Source organism: Callospermophilus lateralis, chromosome 9, assembly GCF_048772815.1.
Source record: "Callospermophilus lateralis isolate mCalLat2 chromosome 9, mCalLat2.hap1, whole genome shotgun sequence".
NCBI lineage: Eukaryota > Metazoa > Chordata > Mammalia > Rodentia > Sciuridae > Callospermophilus > Callospermophilus lateralis.
Genome location: NC_135313.1, coordinates 86124147 through 86147301, shown reverse-complemented (window position 1 = coordinate 86147301; position 23155 = coordinate 86124147). Strand labels below are relative to the sequence as shown.

The following is a 23155-nucleotide window of genomic DNA, read 5'->3' as shown; positions in this document are numbered from 1 at the left end:
TTGTAAATGAATATTGTTTCCACATTCACAGTAGCAATTTGCTAAAAAGTCTTTGCTAAATATCTGTGCTTGCCCCTCTTCATCAGGAAGTATAGGAGTTATCTAAATTCCCAGATTCTTTGTTCTTAAGTCAGCTGGAATATTTTCCTTGCTTTTGCTCATGAGCTCAAATTTGGCAAGTCAGTATTCTTTGCCCAGGAAAGAAGGATCTTAGCTAATGTGGATGAGTAATTCTATGAAAGGACAATTAGGCAGACAGTAACATTCAGGAATGAGCACTCAGAGTAGTTACAATAATGCAAGGAATTACAGTACCATTTAACAGTGTAAGAATAATGACAACCTAGTGAGCCTGAGTGAATAAAAAGGAAAAGATCAGAACAATGTCCTGACAAAATGTGTTGAGGATTTAATGCCACCATACCCACAATGCATTAAAAGACTTTCATATCTTGACTTCCACAGCCTTTCTGTCCGTGATTGTCAAGACAGGAAATAAGCCTATCTATCGGCTACCTAGAAACATTTTTTGACACTTAGAGTAACAAAAATTTTTCACACAAAAATTATTCCTGTTTGCTAAAGGAAGAATTTACTGACAAATCCATGGGTTTGTCTTTGAAACAACTGAGCACCTCCAACAGTTCTGTTTGCATATATTAGATTATTTTACTTTTTGATTCATGTCCCTGAAAATAGTTTTATGTTACTATTATTCTTCTCTTCATATTATATATATAATTCATTATTGTATATCATTATGTTGCTATTGATTATTATTTATTTACCATATCTCTCAACTTACCCAGGCTATAGACTCTGAACCAGAATCAAAACAAATATAAGATCATATGTATATCCCCTAGGCAATAGTTGTAATGTATAATAAGTGAAGAAGAGACCGGACTGATACATTTTCTGTGGAATAACTCTTTAATAAAGAGATTCAGTTAGATCAATGATATAAGATATATTCAGTCTGGGAAAAGAAATGTCAACCATGAAACCCAATGACCAAATATCTGTAGAATGCTTCCTCAGCCGCGTTCCTATTGAAAAACACTTCAGATATTAGCCTTATTCTATTGTCAAGATTAATTACATAAAGGTCATGAAATGGCACTAGTTTTGGAGAAATATGCATTGCAAAAAAATCAATAAAAGTCTTTGGATTGCTCCCATTTTTAAAAGAGCCAATGCCAACAATCAAAATCAATCACCAAGTAATTTTTTTTAATTTGATATGTGTGGGAACTATTTTTAAGAGACGCACTGAAGTATACTGAAAAGTATTAGGACATCTGAAGAGGGGAGTGACATTAGAAATGTTTAAATCTAGAATGATTCTACAATGACAACCTTAGAATCCTCTACCTTAGATATCTCTTTCCCAAAGTTAGCCTCTGGGTCATCCAAATGGAAACTGGGGTGCTACTTTTCTAAGGATTTCTACACGAACTCCACATGGGTAAGTTGGTAAATAAATGTAGTTGTATATTTAAGACAAAAGAAAGGAGAACTATAGAATACTCAACTCAGAATGAAATCCAGATATGATAATAAAGTAGTTGTTGAAATTAATTCTGTAGGAACTCAGATTTTTAAGACTCCACTTGGGTTCATTGGGAAATAAAAGCAAAACTAGAGAATAATCTACTGAAATACATAATAATAAAATAATTGCTGATAGTAAATTCTGAAATAACTCATAAGAATTCATTCATTCTATCTATGTGTGTACACATTACATAATATGTCAATGCCCACCTAATAGCACTTGTTCTCTATCCAAGCCAAAAGAGATATATTATATATATATAATGTCTCTTATAAAAGCTCCAAAAAAAAAAACTGTAAGAAAATATGTTTGCTTTATAGCTGGCTAGAATAACCTGCTAATACTTTTCAATTTTGTATAATGATGATTACATATAAATCATGTATTGATGCAATGACCCAAACCTATACATCCAGCTACTTGGGAGGCAAAGGCAGAAAAATTGCAATTTTGAGGCCAACCTCAGTAATTAAGCAAGACCCTGTCTCAAAATAAAGTAAAATAAGGCTCGGGATATAGTTTAGTGTAAAATGCTTGCTTTCTAGGTTCATTCACCAGGGCCACTGTGTACATCAATGAATGAAGCAGGTAATATATAGAATATGAACTGTGCAAAATTTATTATCTGTAAAATTCAAGGAAAAATGTTAGAAAATGAGGTTGATTAAGTGTATTAAAATGATTACATTGACTCTCCACATAATTTTGTATGCACATCATGGATATAGATATAGATACAGATAAAAGCTCAAGCTAAACATGTAGAATGGGATGGAACACTGAGATGACTATTTGCATAATTTGTACATTAAAAGCACTTTGTCTCTATTATCATTATTTTGCCAACAAATATTTTTTACACAAATTATACGAGCACCCGGTGTTATTCCCCATGGCTCTTTCCATGAGTAAGCAAAGTCATGGTACATTCCCTTAAGCCCAAAATTGTTATGGAGATAAAATGATAGCTCTAATTATTCAGTTATTTATTTTTTACAAAGCAAGTTTTACAGGTGTAAGTTGAAGTAAGTATCAATATCATTTCAGAGAAAAACGTAAAGGAAAGCCTTACTATATTTTTAAATGATTTTTTTTAATTGACTAGAAGTGGTTCCTGTTCATAACTTGAGAGACATAACTGAATATTTCACTCTCAGGGAAGAAAAGACAAACAATATGAAAAAAAAAAAGCCACTTATATACAAATTCTGCATTTGTGTGTCCGTAGAATTCAGTGATGTCATCTTTCTTCCTACCAGACAAGCTTTTGACATGGATAGCCATGACGGAAGTTGAAATACCTTGAAAGGTACAATCAATCCACTGGGCCTAATAGAGTATCTTGGAAAAAATATGGGAGTCTTTTTTTTTTAAAGTAAAATAATGACTCCAAGATATGAAATTATGAAAATCACAAGGTGACATACACACATCCAGAAGCCATATCAGTAAGAAAAGGACATTTTAAATTCTCAAAGAACACAAAGCCCAGTAAGAAATCAGTTACAGTGACACCAAAATCAATTCCATTGCATACACTGGATTGGGTCTCTCAACCTCATTCTATTCTCTGTCCATTTGAGGAGATTGAAAATTTTAAAACTATCTTCTCCTCATGAGTTTGAGGAATAAAGTTATATTTGTTAATTAATTTTTTTATTAGTTGCTTATGACAATAAAATGATCTTGAGATATCATACATTTGATTCAAATGGGGTATGAATTCTCATTTTTCTTTTTTTTTTTTTTTTAATTTTTTTTGTTGGTTGTTCAAAACATTACATAGTTCTTGACATATCATATTTCACACTTTGATTCAAGTGGGTTATGAACTCCAATTTTTACCCCGTATACAGATTGCAGAATCATATCGGTTACACATCCACTGTTTTACATATTGCTATACTAGTGACTGTTGTATTCTGCTGCCTTTCCTATCCTCTACTATCCCCCTCCCCTCCCCTCCCATCTTCTCTCTCTACCCCATCTACTGTGATTCATTTCTCCCCCCCTTTTTTTTCCCCTTTCCCCTCACTTCCTCTTGTATGTAATTTTGTAAAACCCTGAGGGTCTCCTTCCATTTCCATGCAATTTCCCTTCTCTCTCCTTTTCCCTCCCACCTCTCGTCCCTGTTTAATGTTAATCTTCTTCTCATGCGCTTCCTCCCAACTCTGTTCTTAGTTACTCTCCTTATATCAAAGAAAACATTTGGCATTTGTTTTTTAGGCATTGGCTAGATTCACTTAGCATAATCTTCTCTAATGCCATCCATTTCCCTGCAAATTCTATGATTTTATCATTTTTAAATGCAGAGTAATATTCCATTGTGTATAAATGCCACATTTTTTTTTATCCATTCCTCTATTGAAGGGCATCTAGGTTGGTTCCACAGTCTTGCTATTGTGAATTGTGCTGCTATGAACATCGATGTAGCAGTGTCCCTGTAGCATGCTCTTTTTAGGTCTTTAGGGAATAGACCAAGAAGGGGAATAGCTGGGCCAAATGGTGGTTCCATTCCCAGCTTTCCAAGAAATCTCCATACTGCTTTCCAAATTGGCCGAACCAATTTGCAGTCCCACCAGCAATGTACAAGTGGACCCTTTTCCCCACATCCTCGCCAGCACTTGTTGTTGTTGGACTTCCTAATGGCTGCCAATCTTACTGGAGTGAGATGGTATCTTAGGGTGGTTTTGATTTGCATTTCTCTGACTGCTAGAGATGGTGAGCATTTTTTCATGTACTTGTTGATTGATTGTATGTCCTCCTCTGAGAAGTATCTGTTCAGGTCCTTGACCCATTTGTTGATTGGGTTATTTGTTTTCTTATTGTTTAATTTTTTGAGTTCTTTGTATACTCTGGATATTAGGGCTCTATCTGAAGTGTGAGGAGTAAAGATTTGTTCCCAGGATGTAGGCTCCCTATTTACCTCTCTTATTGCTTCTTTTGCTGAGAAAAAACTGTTTAGTTTGAGTAAGTCCCATTTGTTGATTCTAGTTATTAACTCTTGTGCTATGGGTGTCCTATTGAGGAATTTGGAGCCAGAACCCACTGTATGTAGATCATAGCCAACTTGTTCTTCTATCAGACACCGTGTCTCTGATTTGATACCAAGCTCCTTGATCCATTTTGAGTTAACTTTTGTGCATGGCGAGAGAAAGGGATTCAGTTTCATTTTGTTGCATATGGATTTCCAGTTTTCCCAGCACCATTTGTTGAAGATGCTATCCTTCCTCCATTTCATGCTTTTAGCCCCTTTATCAAATATAAGATAGTTGTAACTTTGTGGATTGGTCTCTGTGTCCTCTATTCTGTACCATTGGTCTACCCGCCTGTTTTGGTACCAGTACCATGCTGTTTTTGTTACTATTGCTCTGTAGTATAGTTTGAGGTCTGGTATCGCTATACCGCCTGATTCACACTTCCTGCTTAGAGTTGTTTTTGCTATTCTGGGTCTTTTATTTTTCCATATGAATTTCATGATTGCTTTAACTATTTCTATAAGAAATGCTGTTGGGACTTTGACTTGCATTGCATTAAACCTATAGAGAACTTTTGGTAATATAGCCATTTTGATGATGTTAGTTCTGCCTATCCATGAACAGGGTATATTTTTCCATCTTCTAAGATCTTCTTCTATTTTGCTCTTTAGTGTTCTGTAGTTTTCATTGTATAAGTCTTTCACCTCTTTTGTTAGGTTGATTCCCAAATATTTTATTTTTTGTTTTTGAGGATATTGTGAATGGAGTGGTTGTCCACATTTCCATTTCAAAGGATTTGTCGCTGATATACAGGAATGCCTTTGATTTATGCGTGTTGATTTTATATCCTGACACTTTACTAATTTCATTTATTAGCTCTAATAGTTACTTTGTAGACCCTTTTGGGTCTACTAGGTATAGAATCATGTCATCTGCAAATAGTGATAATTTAAGTTCTTCTTGTCCTATTTTTATGCCTTTACTTTATTTCGTCTGTCTAATTGCTCTGGCCAGTGTTTCAAGAACGATGTTGAATAGAAGTGGTGAGAGAGGGCATCCTTGTCTTGTTCCAGATTTTAGAGGGAATGCCTTCAATTTTCTCCATTCAGAATGATGCTAGCCTGAGGCTTAGCATAGATTGCTTTTACAATATTGAGGTATGTTCCTGTTATCCCTAGTTTTTCTAGAGTTTTGAACATAAAGGGATGCTGTACTTTGTCAAATCCTTTTTCTGCATCTATCGAGATGATCATATGGTTCTTATCTTTAAGTCTATTGATGTGGTCAATAACATTTATTGATTTCCATATATTGAACCAGCCTTGCATCCCAGGGATGAATCCTACTTGATCATGGTGCACAATTTTTTTGATATGTTTTTGTATCCGATTTGCCAGAATTTTATTGAGGATTTTTGCATCTAGGTTCATTAGAGATATTGGTCTGTAGTTTTCTTTCTTTGAAGTGTCTTTCTCTGGTTTAGGAATCAGGGTGATGTTGGCCTCGTAGAATGAATTTGGAAGTTCTCCCTCTTTTTCTATTTCCTGAAATAGCTTGAAAAGTATTGGTATTAGTTCTTATTTAAAGGTTTTGTAAAACTCTGCTGTATACCCTTCCGGTCCTGGGCTTTTCTTAGTTGGTAGTCTTTTGATGGTTTCTTCTATTTCCTCAATTGATATTGGTCTGTTTAGGTTGTCTATGTCCTCCTGACTCAATCTGGGCAGATCATATGACTTAAGAAATTTATCGATGCCTTCACTATCTTCTATTTTATTGAAGTATAAGGATTCAAAATAATTTCTGATTATCTTCTGTATTTCTGAATTGTCTGTTGTGATATTGCCTTTTTCATCCCGTATGCTAGTAATTTGATTTCTCTCTCTTCTTCTCTTCGATAGCATGGCTAAGGGTCTGTCGATCTTATTTATTTTTTCAAAGAATCAACTTTTAGTTTTGTCAATTTTTTCAATTGTTTCTTTTGTTTCGATTTCATTAATTTCAGCTCTGAATTTAATTATTTCTTGCCTTCTACTTCTTTTGCTGTTGTTTTGCCCTTCTTTTTCTAGGATTTTGAGATGAAGTATGAGGTCATTTATTTTTTGGTTTTTTTCTTATTTTAAGGAATGAACTCCAAGTAATGAATTTTCCTCTTAGAACTGCTTTCAATGTGTCCCTTAGATTCTGATATGTTGTGTCTGTGTTTTCATTTATCTCTAAGAGTTTTTTAATTTCCTCCTTGATGTCTTCTATAACCCATTGATCATTCAGTAACCTATTGTTCATTTTCCAAGTGATGCATTATTTTTCCTTCCTTCTTTTATCACTGATTTTCAGTTTCATTCCAGTATGATCAGATAAGATGCATGGTATTATCTCTACTCCTTTATACTGTCTAAGAGTTGCCCTGTGACATAATATATGATCTATTTTTGAGAAGGATCCATGTGCTGCTGAGAAAAAAGTGTAATTGCTTGATGTTGGGTGGTATATTCTATATATGTCAATAAAGTCTAGGTTACTAATTGTGTTATTGAGTTGTATAGATTCTTTATTCAACTTTTGTTTGGAAGATCTGTCCAGTGGTGAGAGAGGTGTGTTGAAGTCTCCCATAATTATTGTATGGTGGTCTATTAGATTCTTGAACTTGAGAAGAGTTTGTTTGATGAACATTGCTGCACCATTGTTTGGAGCATATATATTTATGATTGTTATGTCTTGTTGGTGCATGATTCCCTTGAGCAGTACGTAGTGTCCTGCTTTATCCCTTTTGATTAACTTTGGCTTGAAATCTATTTTATTTGATATGAGTATGGACACTCTTGCTTGTTTCCGAAGTCCATATGAATGATATGACTTTTCCCAACCTTTCACATTCAGTCTATGTATGTCTTTTCCTATCAAATGTGTCTCCTGTAGGCAGCATATTGTTGTTGTTTTTTTTTTTTTTTTTTTTTTTTTTTTTTTTGTGATCCATTCTACTAGCCTGTGTCTCTTAATTGGTGAGTTTAAGCCATTAACATTTAGGGTTATTATTGAGATATGGATTGTTCTTCTAGCCATATTTGTTTCTTTATGTTACTGAAAATGGTTTGTTTTTCCTCTTTGATTATTTTTCCCCCTTTACTGTACTACCTCCCACTATTGGTTTTCATTGTTATTTTCCATTTCCTCTTCCTGTAATGTTTTGCCGAGGATGTTTTGAAGAGATTGTTTTCTAGCTGCAAATTCTTTTAGCTTTTGTTTATCGTGGAAGGTGTTAATTTCATCTTCCATCCTGAAGCTTAATTTTGCTGGATACACAATTCTTGGTTGGAACCCATTTTCTTTCAGCATTTGAAATATGTTGTTCCAGGATCTTCTAGCTTTCAGAGTCTGTGTTGAAAGATCAGCTGTTATCCTGATTGGTTTACCCCTAAATGTAATCTGCTTCCTTTCTCTTGTAGCTTTTAAAATTCTCTCCTTATTCTGTATGTTGGGCATCTTCATTATAATGTGTCTAGGTGTGGGTCTCTTATGATTTTGCACATTCAGTGTCCTGTAGTGCTTCTAGGATTTGGAATTCTATCTCATTCTTCAAGTCTGGGAAGTTTTCTCTTATTTCATTGAACAGATTGTTCATTCCTTTGGTTTGGACCTCTATACCTTCCTGTATCCCAATGACTCTTAAGTTTGGTCTCTTTATGTTATCCCATATTTCTTGGATGTTCTGCTCATGGTTTCTTAACAGTCTTGCTGAGTGGTCTATGTACTTTTCAAGTTGAAATACTTTGTCTTCATTGTCTGATGTTCTATCTTCTAAGTGTTGTACTCTGCTGGTAGTATTCTCAATTGAGTTTTTAAGTTGGTTTATTGCTTCCTGCATTTCTAGGATTTCTGTTTATTTGTTTTTTATAACCTCTATCTCCCTGTTTAGTTGATCTTTTGCTTCTTGAATTTGTTTATGTAATTCATTGTCAAAGTGATCTTTCATTGTCTGATTTTGCTGTCTAATGTCTTCCTTGAGACTCCAGATCATCTGAAGCATGTATATCCTGAATTCTTTATCTGACATTCCATCTGCTGCAGATATTACCTCTTCTAACGTTGAGTTGACCTGTGTTGCTTGTGGTCCTTTCTTTCCTTGTCTTTTCATACTGCTTGCATTTCTTTCTGCTTGTTGAAACTGTTGTGTTATTGAATTTTCCCCCTATATATTTATATTGCTCTTATATAGTTGCAAAGTCTCCCTTGCAGGCGCGGGCGGTGGCTCTGCCCCTCCTCCAATTGGGGCAATGTGCCTACCACGCCGGCAGGCCGCTGGGCCTGTTCTGCTTGTAGGTAGCTGGTTCACCTACCTTGCAGGCACGGGCGGTGTCTCTGCCCCTCTGCGGGCCACTGGGCATGTTCTGTCTGTCAGTTGCAGGTCTGACTACCTTGCAGGCACGGGCTACGGCTCTGCCCCTCCCCAAACCGGGTGATGTGTCTACCACGCTGGCTGGCCGCTGGGCTTGTTCTGCTGGTGGGTCGCAGTTCTGCCTACCTTGCAGGCGCGGGCAGTGGCTCTGCCCCTCTGTAGGCCGCTGGGCCTCTTCTGTCTGTCGGTTGCAGGTCTGACTACCTTGCAGGCGCGGGCAGCGACTCTCGTGATTGGTTATTTTAATTCACTATGAGAAGCTTCCTTGTAAAGTTGTTAAGATTAAATGAGCTGGTGTTCACAGCCACTGCCCCGTAGCCGCCTTCACTCTCCAATGCCAGCGCAACCACTAGCTTGTGGAGCTCCAGTCAAAGGAGAAGCAGGGTGAGTAAGGAAGTCTTCCTGCCATGGCTCGAATTCTCATTTTTCCACGTGTACAGGTTGCAGGATCACATTGGTTATATGGCCACGTATATACATACAGCAATGTGCATTCAGAAGTTTGCTTATCTTATACACACAACTTAAACAGATTAATATCAATGGAGGAAATAGAAGAAGCCATCAAAAGACTACCAACCAAGAAAAGCCCAGTACTGGAAGGGTATACAGCAGAGTTTTACAAAACCTTTAAATAAGAACTAATACCAATACTTTTCAAGTTATTTCAGGAAATAGAAAAAGAGGGAGCTCTTCCAAATTCATTCTACGAGGCCAACATCACCCTGATTCTGAAACCAGACAAAGACACTCCAAAGAAAGAAACCTACAGACCAATATCTCTAATGAACTTAGATGCAAAAATCCTCAATAAAATTCTGGCAAATCGGATACAAAAACATATCAAAAAAATTGTGCACCATGATCAAGTAGGATTCATCCCTGGGATGCAAGGCTGGTTCAATATACAGAAATCAATAAATGTTATTCACCATATCAATAGTCTTAAAGATAAGAACCATATGATCATCTCGATAGATGCAGAGAAAAGATTCGACAAAGTACAGCATCCCTTTATGTTCAAAACTATAGAAAAACTAGGAATAACAGGAACTTACCTCAACATTATAAAAGCTATCTATGCTAAGCCTCAGGCTAGCATCATTCTAAATGGAGAAAAATTAAAGGCATTCCCTCTAAAATCTGGAACAAGTCAGGGATGCCCTCTCTCACCACTTCTATTCAACATCGTTCTTGAAACACTGGCCAGAGCAATTAGACAGATGAAAGAAATCAAAGGCATAAAGATAGGAAAAGAAGAACTTAAAGTGGCACTATTTGCAGATAAATGATCCTATACCTAGGAGACCCGAAAGGTTCTACAAAGAAACTTCTAGAGCTAGTAAATAAATTCAGCAAAGTGGCAGGATATAAAATCAGCACGCATAAATCAAAGGCATTCCTGTATATCAGCAACAAATCCTCTGAAATGGAATTGAGGACAACCACCCCATTCACAATATCCTCAAAAAAAATAAAATACTTGGGCATCAACTTAACAAAAGCGGTGAGAGACTTATTCAATGAAAATTACAGAACCCTAAAAGAGAAATAGAAGATCTTAGAAGATGGAAAAATATACCCTGTTCATGGATAGGCAGAACTAACACCATCAAAATGGCGATGCTACCAAAAGTACTCTATAGGTTTAATGCAATGCCCATCAAAATCCCAATGGCATTTCTTATAGAAATAGATAAAGCAATCATGAAATTTATCTGGAAAAATAAAAGACCCAGAACAGCAAAAGCAATTCTAAGCAGGAAGAGTGAAACAGGCGGTATAGCGATACCAGACTTTAAACTATACTACAGAGCAATAGTAACAAAAACAGCATGGTACTGGTACCAAAACCGGAAGGTGGACCAATAGTACAGAATAGAGGACACAGAGACCAATCCACAAAATTACAACTACCTTATATTAGACAAAGGTGCTAAAAGCATGCAATGGAGAAAGAATAGCATCTTTAACAAATGGTGCTGGGAAAACTGGAAATCCATATGCAACAAAATAAAACTGAATTCCTTTCTCTTGCCAAGCACAAAAGTTAACTCAAAATAGATCAAGGAGCTAGGGATCAAACCAGAATCTCTGCATCTGATAAAAGAAAAAGTTGGCTCTAATCTCCATCTCGTGGGCTCGGGGCTCCAAATTCCTTAATAGGACACCTATAGCGCAAGAGTTAAAATCAAGAATCAACAAATGGGACATACTCAAATTAATAAGTTTTTTCTCAGCAACAGAAATAATAAGAGAGGTAAATAGGGAGCTACATCCTGGGAACAAATTTTTATTCCTCACACTTCAGATAGAGCCCTAATATCCAGAGTATACAAAGAACTTAAAAAAAAATAAGAATACAAATAACCGTATCAACAAATGGGTCAAGGACCTGAACAGACACTTCTCAGAGAAGGATATACAATTAGTCAACAAATACACGAAAAAATGCTCACCATCTCTAGCAATCAGAGAAATGCAAATCAAAACTACTCTAAGACACTATCTCACTCCAGTAAGAATGGCAGCCATTATGAAGTCAAACAACAAGAAGTGCTGGTGAGTAGGTGGGGAAAAGGGTACACTTGTACATTGCTGGTGGGACTGCAAATTGGTGCAGCCAATCTGGAAAGCAGTATGGAGATTCCTTGGAAAGCTGGGTATGGAACCACCATTCAACCCAGCTATTCCCTTTCTCGGACTATTCCCCAAAGACCTAAAAAATAGCATACTATAGGGATACAGCTACATCAATGTTCATAGCAGCACAATTCACAATAACTAGAATGTGGAACCAACTTAGATGCCAGTCAATAGATGAATGGATAAAAAAAAAAATGTGGCATTTGTACACAATGGAATGTTACTCAGCACTAAAAGGTAACAAAATCATGGCATTTGCGGGGAAATGGATGGCATTAGAGCAGATTATGCTAAGTGAAGCTAGCTAATCCCTAAAATACAAATGCTGAATGTCTTCTTTGATATAAGGAGGGCAACTCAAAACAGAGCAGGGAGGAAGAGCATGAGAAGAAGATTACCATTAAACAGGGATGATAGGTGGGAGGGAATGGGAGAGAGAAGGGGAATTGCATGGAAATGGAAGGAGACCCTCATTTTTATGCAAAATTACATATAAGAGGATGTGAGGGGAAAGGGAAAAAAGAGAAGAAATGAATAACAGTAGATGGGGTAGAGAGAGAAGATGGGAGGGGAGGGGAGGAAAGGGGGAATAGGAAGGGGATAGGAAAGGCAGCAGAATAAAACAGACACTAGTATGGCAGTATGTATAAATGTGGATGTATAACCAATGTGATCCTGCAATCTGTACACGTGGTAAAAATAAGAATTCATAACCCACTTGAATCAAATGAATCAGGAGCATTGTTATGCTTTGAGCAACCAATAAATTTTTTTTTCAACTGGAAAACATACTTGAAAGAAAAAGGATTTGTGCTTAAAGTAGTGTTCGAGTGTACACCATTCTGCTTTCTGTGTGACAAGAAGGGGTGTGCGTTGCGGTGATAATGGCAATGGCCTCATTATAAGTTCTCCTAATTCTTGGAATTAGGTGTGTTCAGACTCATTTTCAGGCAGCATCAGAAACAGTAATGGGCTCTTGCTTTGAACATAGTTCCAGGGGAGGCCTAAGAAATAGTGGTTCCTAAACTGCTGCTTTGTTTTGTGTGTTGTTTTCTAAAGCACATCCTTCAATTTGCTTTGATCTCTTCCAAAAATTTTGAGAACATTCTGTATTAAAGTAATTCATGATTTAAGGAGCAAGTTTTTCTCCCCTGCACAGAAACTAAATTGATAAGCCAATATCAGAAAAAAAAGACTATTACTTAAGATACAATGGAAATTTTTTTAAAGAAAAATTAGAGACTTTATAGTAATTTTGATTTCATATACTGCCCTTGATTCCAAAGTTTCTATATATTTTTAAATTACATAAAAATAAAACTGGGCTGGAATTGTGGCTCAATGGCAGAGCACTTGCCTAGCATGTGTGTAGCACTGGGTTCGATCCTCAGCACCACACATAAATAAATAACAAATAAAGATACATCAACAACTAAAAAATATTTTAAAAAAATAAATCTTAAGTCTAAGTGAGTTATTTCATAGGTATAATAAATTATTCTGATCAGTATATAAAAGCTAAACTACTATATCAAGCAACAAGACATTCTATGGAGTATTTTTGCTGCTTTTACTATTATTATTTTCAAAATGCAAACAATGTTACCCAACATAAAGAAAATCTGAAACAGAAGCTCCTTTGAATATATAAAGAATATTTGTATGTGTTTGTAAAGCTGTAAAACTAAGAGTCATTACTTTATCATATTATAAGGGCATGTTTTAAACCCTGGATTTATTTAAAGGTTAAAGAGTTAAGATTCATTATTGATCAACAGTATAAAAGAATTTCTCCACCACTTGGTTTTGGAATATATAACTATTTACTTTTTGAATAAATATTTTATACTAAATATTTTACTTAATACACATGCATAAATTACTGTTGAGTAATATGTAAGATGACAAAAAATATTTAAGATGACAAAAATTTACAAAATATTGTAAGGACAGACTAAAAGCATTTCTGAATCAAAATGTAAGCAAAGATTTAAGATCTAACAATTATATTTGCAATTTTAGAAACTATTTGAATTGTTCACCAAATTATCATGCTTTTGGGTTGGGGTTGTAGCTCAGTAGTAGACTGCATGTCTAGCAAGCATGAGGCACTGGGTTCAATCCTCAACACCACATAAAAATGAAATAAAGATATTGTGTGTCCACTTACAACTAAAAAAATAAATATTTTTTTAAAAAAGATTATCAGGATTTGGGGAATCTTTTCTTGATTATCAGACTCTGAAGAAGCTAATATATAAGTCAGAATGTTCATTCATTAACTATCATTACTGCTTGGATATACAAGTGACACAATTACCAACAAAAATTATCCTCAAAACTTCCTTCCTAATATCATAGTTACAAGAAATCAAACCTCAAAATTTTTTGGAGAGAATAACAACAAAGCAGGGAATTACATAATTCAATCCTTGTGAGTTTCCTGAGGTGTTCAGAAATTAACAGGTTTCCACTATAAAGATTCTACCTTTTTTGACAAGTGGAATACTTGTAAATGGGTTCCAAATATTCCATATATGTATATATGTTTGTGTATATGTACCTGCACATGTGTATATATTTGCAAAGATATTTTTGTGTATATTTAATCTAATCCCATAATTCAAAATATTTATATATTTTTTTAAATCCTTCATTTTCTTTATACTGATTTCATTATTTGACATTGATGTTTTACTGTAAAGAGGTTCTGCCTCTGTAACCTTATTTAAGACATGAAATTTTTTTGTAATTAACCTCAAATTATTTGATACCAACTGCATTTCTAAATTATTTATGGAGTACATTCCATGTTCCTCCACCATTAATCACTTTCTAGGCTAGGCCCCTTCTTGGAATGAATTTCACATATGTCTAAATCTTTGTTATGTTTTTATTCCTTTAAATTCATATTCTGAGGAGTCTTTGGTTTCTCTTCAATAGCTCAGTGCATATGAGATTTGATTTTATAACAATCTGTGTACAGACTGAATGTAGTTGAATCCCAGGGAAGAAAAAGCTAAAAAAAACTGTTGTTACATATATGGCTTTCAGTGGTTTAGCTAAAAATATAGTAAATATATTTAAAAAGTGATAGGAGTTTCAAATTCTAAAAGGCTTTCCCCTGAGGTCTTTAAAAACAATCTCAGAACAGAGAAAATAAAAAATAGATATTTGAAATATTAATACATATTAGATGCTTGTATAGACTCATAGTTTATTTTTAGAAACAAGCACCCATACAGAAACATCTTTACAAATCCATCACTAACACACCAAAAAAGTGTTCAGATGCATTTAATGCAAATGCATTAAAGAAACCCTAAGCTGAACAAAGTTGACACTTATTTTACTGAAGAAATTCGCATAACTTTTTAAATTTATTCTTTTTAGTCATACATGACAGTAGAATATATTTTGACATATAATGCACACATGGAGTATAACTTTCCATTTTTGTGGTTGTACATGAAGTTGAGTTAACTGGTTATGTATTCATGTATGAACATAGGAAAGTTATGTCTGACTCATGCTACTATCTTTCTCATACAGGCTACTGATATTCTAAGTCTTCAATAAAGTTATATAACTTGTAAAATTTCCCAAACTTACCTGATCACAAAAATCATTTTTGCAAGATCATGTTTTTGGAACTGGTGTTCCAAAAATATGTTCTTATTTTAGGTAATGGTACTGTATGGTACTAATGGTACTATAAAAGGATGAAGGTATGTGAGTGATTAACAGGGTGGAAAAAAAGGAGGACATAAGAAGAAAATACAAATACATGTCTGTCTGTCTCTCCCCTCTCCCAACATAAAGTACAAGAAAAGAAAGCAAAAGGGAGAGAAAGTGGGGAGTATATTTAGATGTGGAATTCTAGCAGCTATGTGAACATGTTCTTTTGTTTTCAAATGATTTGCGTAGGGTCATATAGCTAGTCAATCACAGAGATAGGACCACATCAACTCAGCCCAAATACAGAGGTGAGACAAATACAAAGCCCATTGTTAAGATAAAACTGCAAATCACAAGATGTTACAGACTGGGAAAAAAATAGGAAAACAAGAATCTTAATCAAAAAATGAAATGCTACATGCCAGTTTTATTACCTTGCTTAATTAGCTTCCTATTGCACACTGTCTTTATTTTTTATGATGAGCTTCCAATATCTTGTAAATGTCTCTACAAGATTAAAAACCTCTGAAGGTCAGGGAATATGAAGTAGAAACATACTCATTTTACCTGATGAAAATCTCTTAGGAAAACACAAAATAAAGTTAAAAAAAATAAAGAAAATAAGCAATTATGTTTAAGGTTAAAAAAAATACATATCCCTTATCCCTTTCTCTTTTTGCCAACTTTCTTCTTTCTTTCATTGAAATGAAGTCTGTCTGGTCAAAAACAGAAGCTTCAATAATTAAATATTATAGATATCAAATATACTATGAGACTAACTCATGACAAAATGAGTATGCCCTTCAAACTTCTGACTGGTAAAATCAACCTTCTAAATATCATGTGCAATAATAGAAGCATTCAGAAATTCCTACTTAGGCTATGAAAAAATGATTAATAAATTACTCAGACGTGAATTTACACAAAAATACTAACCTTGAAAATAATTATTCAAAAGTTTTATACAATGTCAAGCACAACTTCTATGGGATATATTTCTGTCTAATGTGTGTACAAACATATTTTTTAAAAGCTTAGAAAAAATGCATACAAATAATGAGGTCTAGCATATTCCTAATTTCTGCTTTGGCAAGTATCATGCTTGTTGACAAACAACAATAAGATAGTAATAGTCTCTATAGCCTGACAAGAATATAGCTGGAATAACAACAAAGACAAATTTATAGAGAAACAGTACTAAGAGGTTTTCTTGTTCTGTTTTTTGTTTTTGTTGTTGAGCTAGACATTTAGAAAGGTTTTGATGGCTATGTATTGACTATAAATCAGAACAAGTTATTTACCTCAAAGTATAAATTTATCAAATACCGTAAACATTAACAATTTAATGTAATGGTTAGAACTTTAAGTGTATGGTATCAATAATACACTTACATATCTGAAATGTGTTCTCAGACTTACATAGTTGGCAATTTTAATTTTCATTTATTTTACTCTCAATGGATTGTTTAATCTCCTCACTAAAATTTCAGACCCCAAAAGGATTCCCTGTATTAGTTAGCTTCACAGCATCCCCCACTCTTCTCCACAACAAAAAAACATGAAGCCATGTCTCAGAAAAAAATCCACTTTTAATGTTTCCACATAAGTGTACTAAAAAGATGAGGAGCATTTAAAAAGCACTAAAAATATAATAAAACATGTATTTGCTTACAGAAGAGAAGTTTAAAAAGATATCTTTGGATATAGTGCTGTAATATTCTCATGGGTTAGATGCACTTCGGCAGGAAATGATATAAAGCCAGTTACTGCAGCCAAGACTCTTATGCAAACTTTACCTCTCCACAAGATACACTGATAAAAAGAAATTGGATTCTAAATAGCTTAAAAATCCAAGAAAAACTATCCCCATTTTTTTTTTTTTTTTTTTTTTGGTGGAAGAGTGGACAGTCAAAAATAAAATGTTCTTTATGAAAAAAATCTCATTTTATTTAAAAATTAAGAATGGTTATTGTTATTATTTCTTAATTCTTCTTAGGTATAAGCTGACCAAGTTCTGAATGCTTTCTAAAACAATGCTCTAACCAGAACTAATCAATTATTGAATATGCTTCATCTGCAGTGCAGAATTAAAAGCATAAATTCCCATGTTCAAGGTCGGGTGCTAACCTCAATGGAAAAACTTTTGGAAAGAATCTGATAGTGTAAAGAATGATGAGCAAAACAAAACACATTAGGGGAAGTACAGGTGGTACTTTTTAGGTGGAACATGGGACTAGTGTAGAGAACAACAGGCAAGGTAGTTCAGCTGCCTGCAGAGAAGCTAGATAATGGGTTTGCATGGTATCCTGAGAAATGGACAGCTCAAAAATTATTTTCATTTTAAGCAGTAGAGCATTACAATCATTTCATCAGAACTGTAAACAATGAAACATACACATCAGTTCATGTTACAGTGCACAACTTCAATACCAACTATATAAAGACCAACTGAAACAATGAGATGTGAGTTTCACCAATCCAATGGAGAAAGATAATTATAGAAGAACTCTCCTAACCGTTCAATATTTAACATATGATTTAGGAATACAGTAAGCCAACTTTCTCTTGTGATCTCTGTGTAATTAGGTCACCAGCTAATCTAAGGATGTTTCTGCAATATTCCACAATCATCCTCTCAAATTCAGACTCAGTACAAGGCATTATCATTGGGGAGTAGCATTTTCATTACTCCAGGTGGATTTTTGTTGTTTCAAGATTATATTTACAATAGGGACATAGCCTGGTCATACTTGTCTAACCATATCTTGGGAAGTGGACATGAAGTGGTGAAGGCTCTGGAATTTTTATGCAGGGATTAGGCAAAAAGGCAGTTGAAGAGATGCAAGAACAGTTGTTACTAAGTATCTATTGAGAGATGAAGAAGAAAAATTTTTTTATTACCTTAAGAAAAAAATTTCACTGCCTTAAATTCATTTTCATCTATAACTGACAATTATAAAATAATACACATAGTCTAATTTTTTTGTGATGGTTATGAGGCAATATGTGAAATTCCTAATGCACAAAGAAGGCATTCAGTGAATGTTCTCCCATAGTCTTACAGGATTATTAGAGTTACTATCTCAAAGAAAAGAAGTAATACTGATATACAACAGAATGAAACTGTCAGACTTATTAAATTATCAGGATTAAATGGATTTAGGCAAAGACCAAATGGAAAATGAGTTCAAGAACAGACTAAGAAAAGAAGATAAAAGCCAGTGAATGGATTTAATTCAGATACTAATAAGTCTATGAGAATAAAAATCCTTCTCATTTTTGCCAGGCATACTCTACTGGAGTGGAGTTGAGCCCATGAATGTATCAAGGCAAGCTGGTCAAGACCATACTAGAATCTTCAACGTTATTCTCAGATTATTCAGTGTATTGAAGAATCACACATGGAAACTGAATGAAAGTTTCTGTGGTCCAGTTGGAAGGTGACAATATGGTTCTGAATTAGTGTCCTTAATAAGAGATTAACTCAGACTAGGGTTGTGACTCAGCAGTAGAGCACTCGCCTATCACATGTGAGGCTCTGTGTTTGATCCTCAGTATGACATGAAAATAAATAAATAAAATAAAGGTATTGTGTCCAACTACTTCTACAAAAATTGATATATTTTAAAAAAGATATTACATAAAATATTCTTATTTATCTCAGTCATCTCTGTGCATTTTGTCCAGAAAAAAAAAAAAGATGGAGATAACCATTCTTCTAAATACCAGCACTGGGATTTATTTGTGGCATTGATGTCTTTACCTCATGCTCTCCAACAAGAAATTTTGGGAAACATTTAGGTGCTACAATACATCTTGTGTGAATACTTTATTAAAAAAAATGACTTTTGCTTAAAAAACATCTAATTTCAAAATTATTTTCAAAGTCTGCAACTTTTAGCATACAATGCTAAATAATAAATATAACTCATATTTATTTTAAAATTTTTAAATAAATTAATTTAATTTTAATTGGATATATATGATAGCAGAATGTTATTTTGATTCATTGTACACAATTGCAGCACAACTTTACATTTTTATAGTTGTACATTATGTAGCATCGCAGCACATGTGCAGTCATACATGTACCTAGAGTAATGATGTCCATCTCATTCCACCATCTTTTCTGCCCCCATGCACCCTCCCTCTCCACCGTCTCCTTTGCCCAATCAAAATTCCTCCATTTTTCCCATGCCTCCCTCCTCCCCATTATGGATTAGCATTCATTTATCAGAGAGAACATCTGGTCTTTGTTTTTTGGAATTGGCTTACTTTGCTTAGTATGATATTCTCCAACTCTATACATTTACTTGCAAATGCCATAATTTTATTCTCTTTTAATTCTGAGTAATATTTCATTGTGTATTTATACCAGTTTCTTTATCTATTCATCTATTGAAGGGCATCTAGGTTGCTTCCACAGTTTAGCTATTGTGAATTGAGCTGCTATGAAGATTGATGTGGCTGCGTTACTATAGAATGCTGATTTTAAGTCCTTTGGATATAGATCAAGGAGTGGGATAGCTGGATCAAATGGTAGTTCCATAAGAAGAACAAAATTTAATAAGATATATACATATATATATCTTTCATTTTCCTTAATGCTCCTTGGTTAATAATCTCTTGAATGTGTTATTGATCACTCATATACATTTTACCACAGTACTGCTTGGGAGAGATTCTCAATACTAAAGGTAGAATTCCCAAGGGGGCCAGATCAGAATCCTTTGTGGGCCTTTCCAAATAACAGCTTTCTGTCAAAATTCATTTTTTCCATGTCTCTTTCAAGACTTTTATACCTCTCTTCTATTGGTTTTATTAGCTTTTGTACTAAGATTAGTAGACCTAATAACTTTGGTTTGCTAAAATGAAAAATAAAATGTTTAATCTAAATGTGGTATTTAGAAAAAGCTATGAAGACTGAGCCAAACCCAAACCTATAGCCAACACTTATTGTGTGCTATTACATAGTTTTCCAGAGACTTAGTTGTCTCATCAGAAAAAAGAATAATAATAACTGCTTTAATGTGCTAAATGCTACAGACACTTATTTATCTACTCAATAAAATGTACACATTATTTAGGTAGATTTGTCTTTCTTTTGTAGAGAAACAAAACATAGAGTTTAGATTCCACATCTAGCTTCTTTATAGTCATTCAGAATTGCCTAATATATCTGAATTTGAATCAAAATTTTGTTTATTAAGAAACACAAAAGACATTCTTTCTCCTGTATACTCCACAGAGACAGAGTAGACATACAAAGAGATAAGATACACAATAACATTTTTCACATTGTAATCAAATGTTCATTTCTATATTATTATATAAGTTTTAAATGCAAGCCAGTTTTATCTGTATTGATTTTTCTCACAGTAATCCTTTGAAAAATCTTTCTAAAATATTTTTTTTTTCAACACTGAATATTCTTTTCAGGTAAATTCAGAGAAAATTGCCTAAAAATGATGAGGACAAAACTTGCAGAGATAATCTCTGGAATGTAGTTATTGACTGGTATTCAAACAAACTTGATCAGTTCATTATTTTTGCTTAAATGGTGTGATAGAGATTTCGAGTAATTATACATGCAACGAATATTCAGACTTCATTATAAACTCACAAACTGTCATGGTAAAGGCAGAGCCCATCATATCTAATGGCAGTCATTCTGTGACATGTTGATAACATAAATGGTTTATAAGCATGACAGAGGAGCTCAGCTCTGCTCACACTCCTGCCCCACACCTATCATTAAATTACTTCCACACATTTAAACACATTTTTTTCTAAAATGACTTTCAAATTGTATGGCATAAATCTGACTTCATCAAAAATTATTTACTCTGATTAAAATATTTCCAGTGCATTCATTTTTTTTGGTTCAAAAACTAATATTCAATTTAGCATTTTTTGAATTGTTTAACAAAATTATTCTCTTTATTTTTCTAGATTTACTAAAAACTGTTGTATATATTAAATGCATTCTAAGTTGCAGATAATTTTCTACAAATATTCTGATGTGCAATTATTTGATTTTTCCCTGGATTTACTAAATAATTTTAACTACATATTGAAGTGCAGATTGCTACTATCATTCCGGCATGTTAAGTGAAGGAAAAAGTTGCTTAGTTAAGTTTGGAAAATAATTAGCTAGCTAGAGAATATTCTAGCTCTTTGACTATTCTATATTTCATTTTCCTTTGACAAATATGTCTGGATTAGTTAAGGTAACCACTAATGTGATAAAGGACTTGTGCCTGTGTTCAAACAATTTCCAACTGCTGATTATGGGCAGCATTCCTTTTGCTGATACAACTTGTTATTTGCCTTTTATTATAAATGAGGATTCTCCATAGAATCCTTGAAATAGTCATCATCCATTGCTCTCATTAGGACTTTTGGTCCATGCTTATGAAAGACAGCTTTATCATTTTTTATGTTATTGTAGTTTTCAAAATGTTGGACTCAATTTTTTAAACATTTCTTTTCTATTCAGTGAAGTATTAAAACTCATATCTTCATATTTCACTTTTATAATCATTGTCATTAATTTATTTACTCTAACATCAAAAATTACATAGTATTTTTTATTATATTGAATAATGATCACTAAACTGTTATATTAACTTTTATCAACTACTTTAATAAATTACAATTACTAAATCAAAATCATGTTCCACATTTGAAAATCATATTATATTACAGAATTTTATTTCCTTTTCAATTTGATTGTATATATTTTTCTTTATTTCTCTAGAGATTTTTATGGTGGCAGTATTTGTAGGTTAATCTTTTTCACTGTAAATTGTAAAATAACTGGACACATGTTAAAATTTTCATGCGTGGTTCTCCAGGAATATGCAAATAAAAGTTTTTACTCTCATGTGGAAAGCTGATAGAAGAGAGAGAGAGAATAACAACATTTTTTAGTATTTATGGTAATATGTAGGAAAGAAAGGACAGTTATTATTCTGTCAAATTTATGACATGAGAAGTCAAAATTAATCACAAATCTTAAGTCATTTTTGAGAAATGATGTATAAAACTCTGATTTGCTTGGAAAAAAAAAAAGGTCCACAAACACAGGTAGCTACTACCAATTAGCATAAATCTAATAGTTTTTAAAGTATTTTTAACAAATTCTGCAGTTGATGAACTTATAATTAACAAATAAAAGTCTTGCCTTTTTTTTTTTTAATCACACCTCCTGTATCACGTTGTGAAATACCATGCAGTGAAAAAAATCACAATTCAGAGCTAGGTGATACTGTAATAAGCATTAAATAAAGAATTGCAATTAACTCCACAATTTACTATGTATAAAAGTAGAATTACTGAATGTGTATGTGTGAGTATTTAAAACATGCAGTTGGTATAGTCATTTAGTGTGTTTATATTTGTACACTTAGCTTTCCAATATTCATAAGCTGTGCTAGAAATTTAAGAATGCTACTTACTTGTCTATAAATTAAATCCTAAAAGGGTAATACAAAATATTGAATTGAAATACTCACTGTGGAAGGACTGAAGAATATTGATTGTCCATTCATCTGTTAATCTTCCTGTTTTTGTTATCTGAATGCATTTCAGTTGATTTGAAGAGTCTCTTGATTCAATCCAACAAATCATTTCTTCATTGTAAATAAAATCCAGAGTGTGAATTTCATTCCTGTTGACTGAGCTTATAGTTGCCATTTTACTTCCATTAAGATAGAACATCTCAATTGTTTCAGAATTTGCAATTAGTAACATAGGCGGCATATCTGTAGGCTCTGGAATAAAAGAGAGAAATGAAATAAATAAGGGAGCTGCTTTTTTCATTTTTTAAAGTTGCATTACTCATTAAAAGTCATTTCTACATTTTTCAGACATGTTTAAAACTTTAAAAAGTGCTTGCAA

General features: G+C 33.6%; 1 protein-coding gene across 1 annotated transcript in view; it reads right to left on the bottom strand.

Moving 5' to 3' along the window:
* The window catches only part of Lrp1b (LDL receptor related protein 1B), a 1566902-nt gene that overhangs the window by 947522 nt on the left and 596225 nt on the right, over nt 1–23155 (bottom strand). The window contains exon 6 of the mRNA XM_077110319.1: nt 22771–23028. Coding sequence (XP_076966434.1) covers nt 22771–23028 — 258 coding nt within the window. The remainder of the gene's footprint in view (nt 1–22770; nt 23029–23155) is intronic.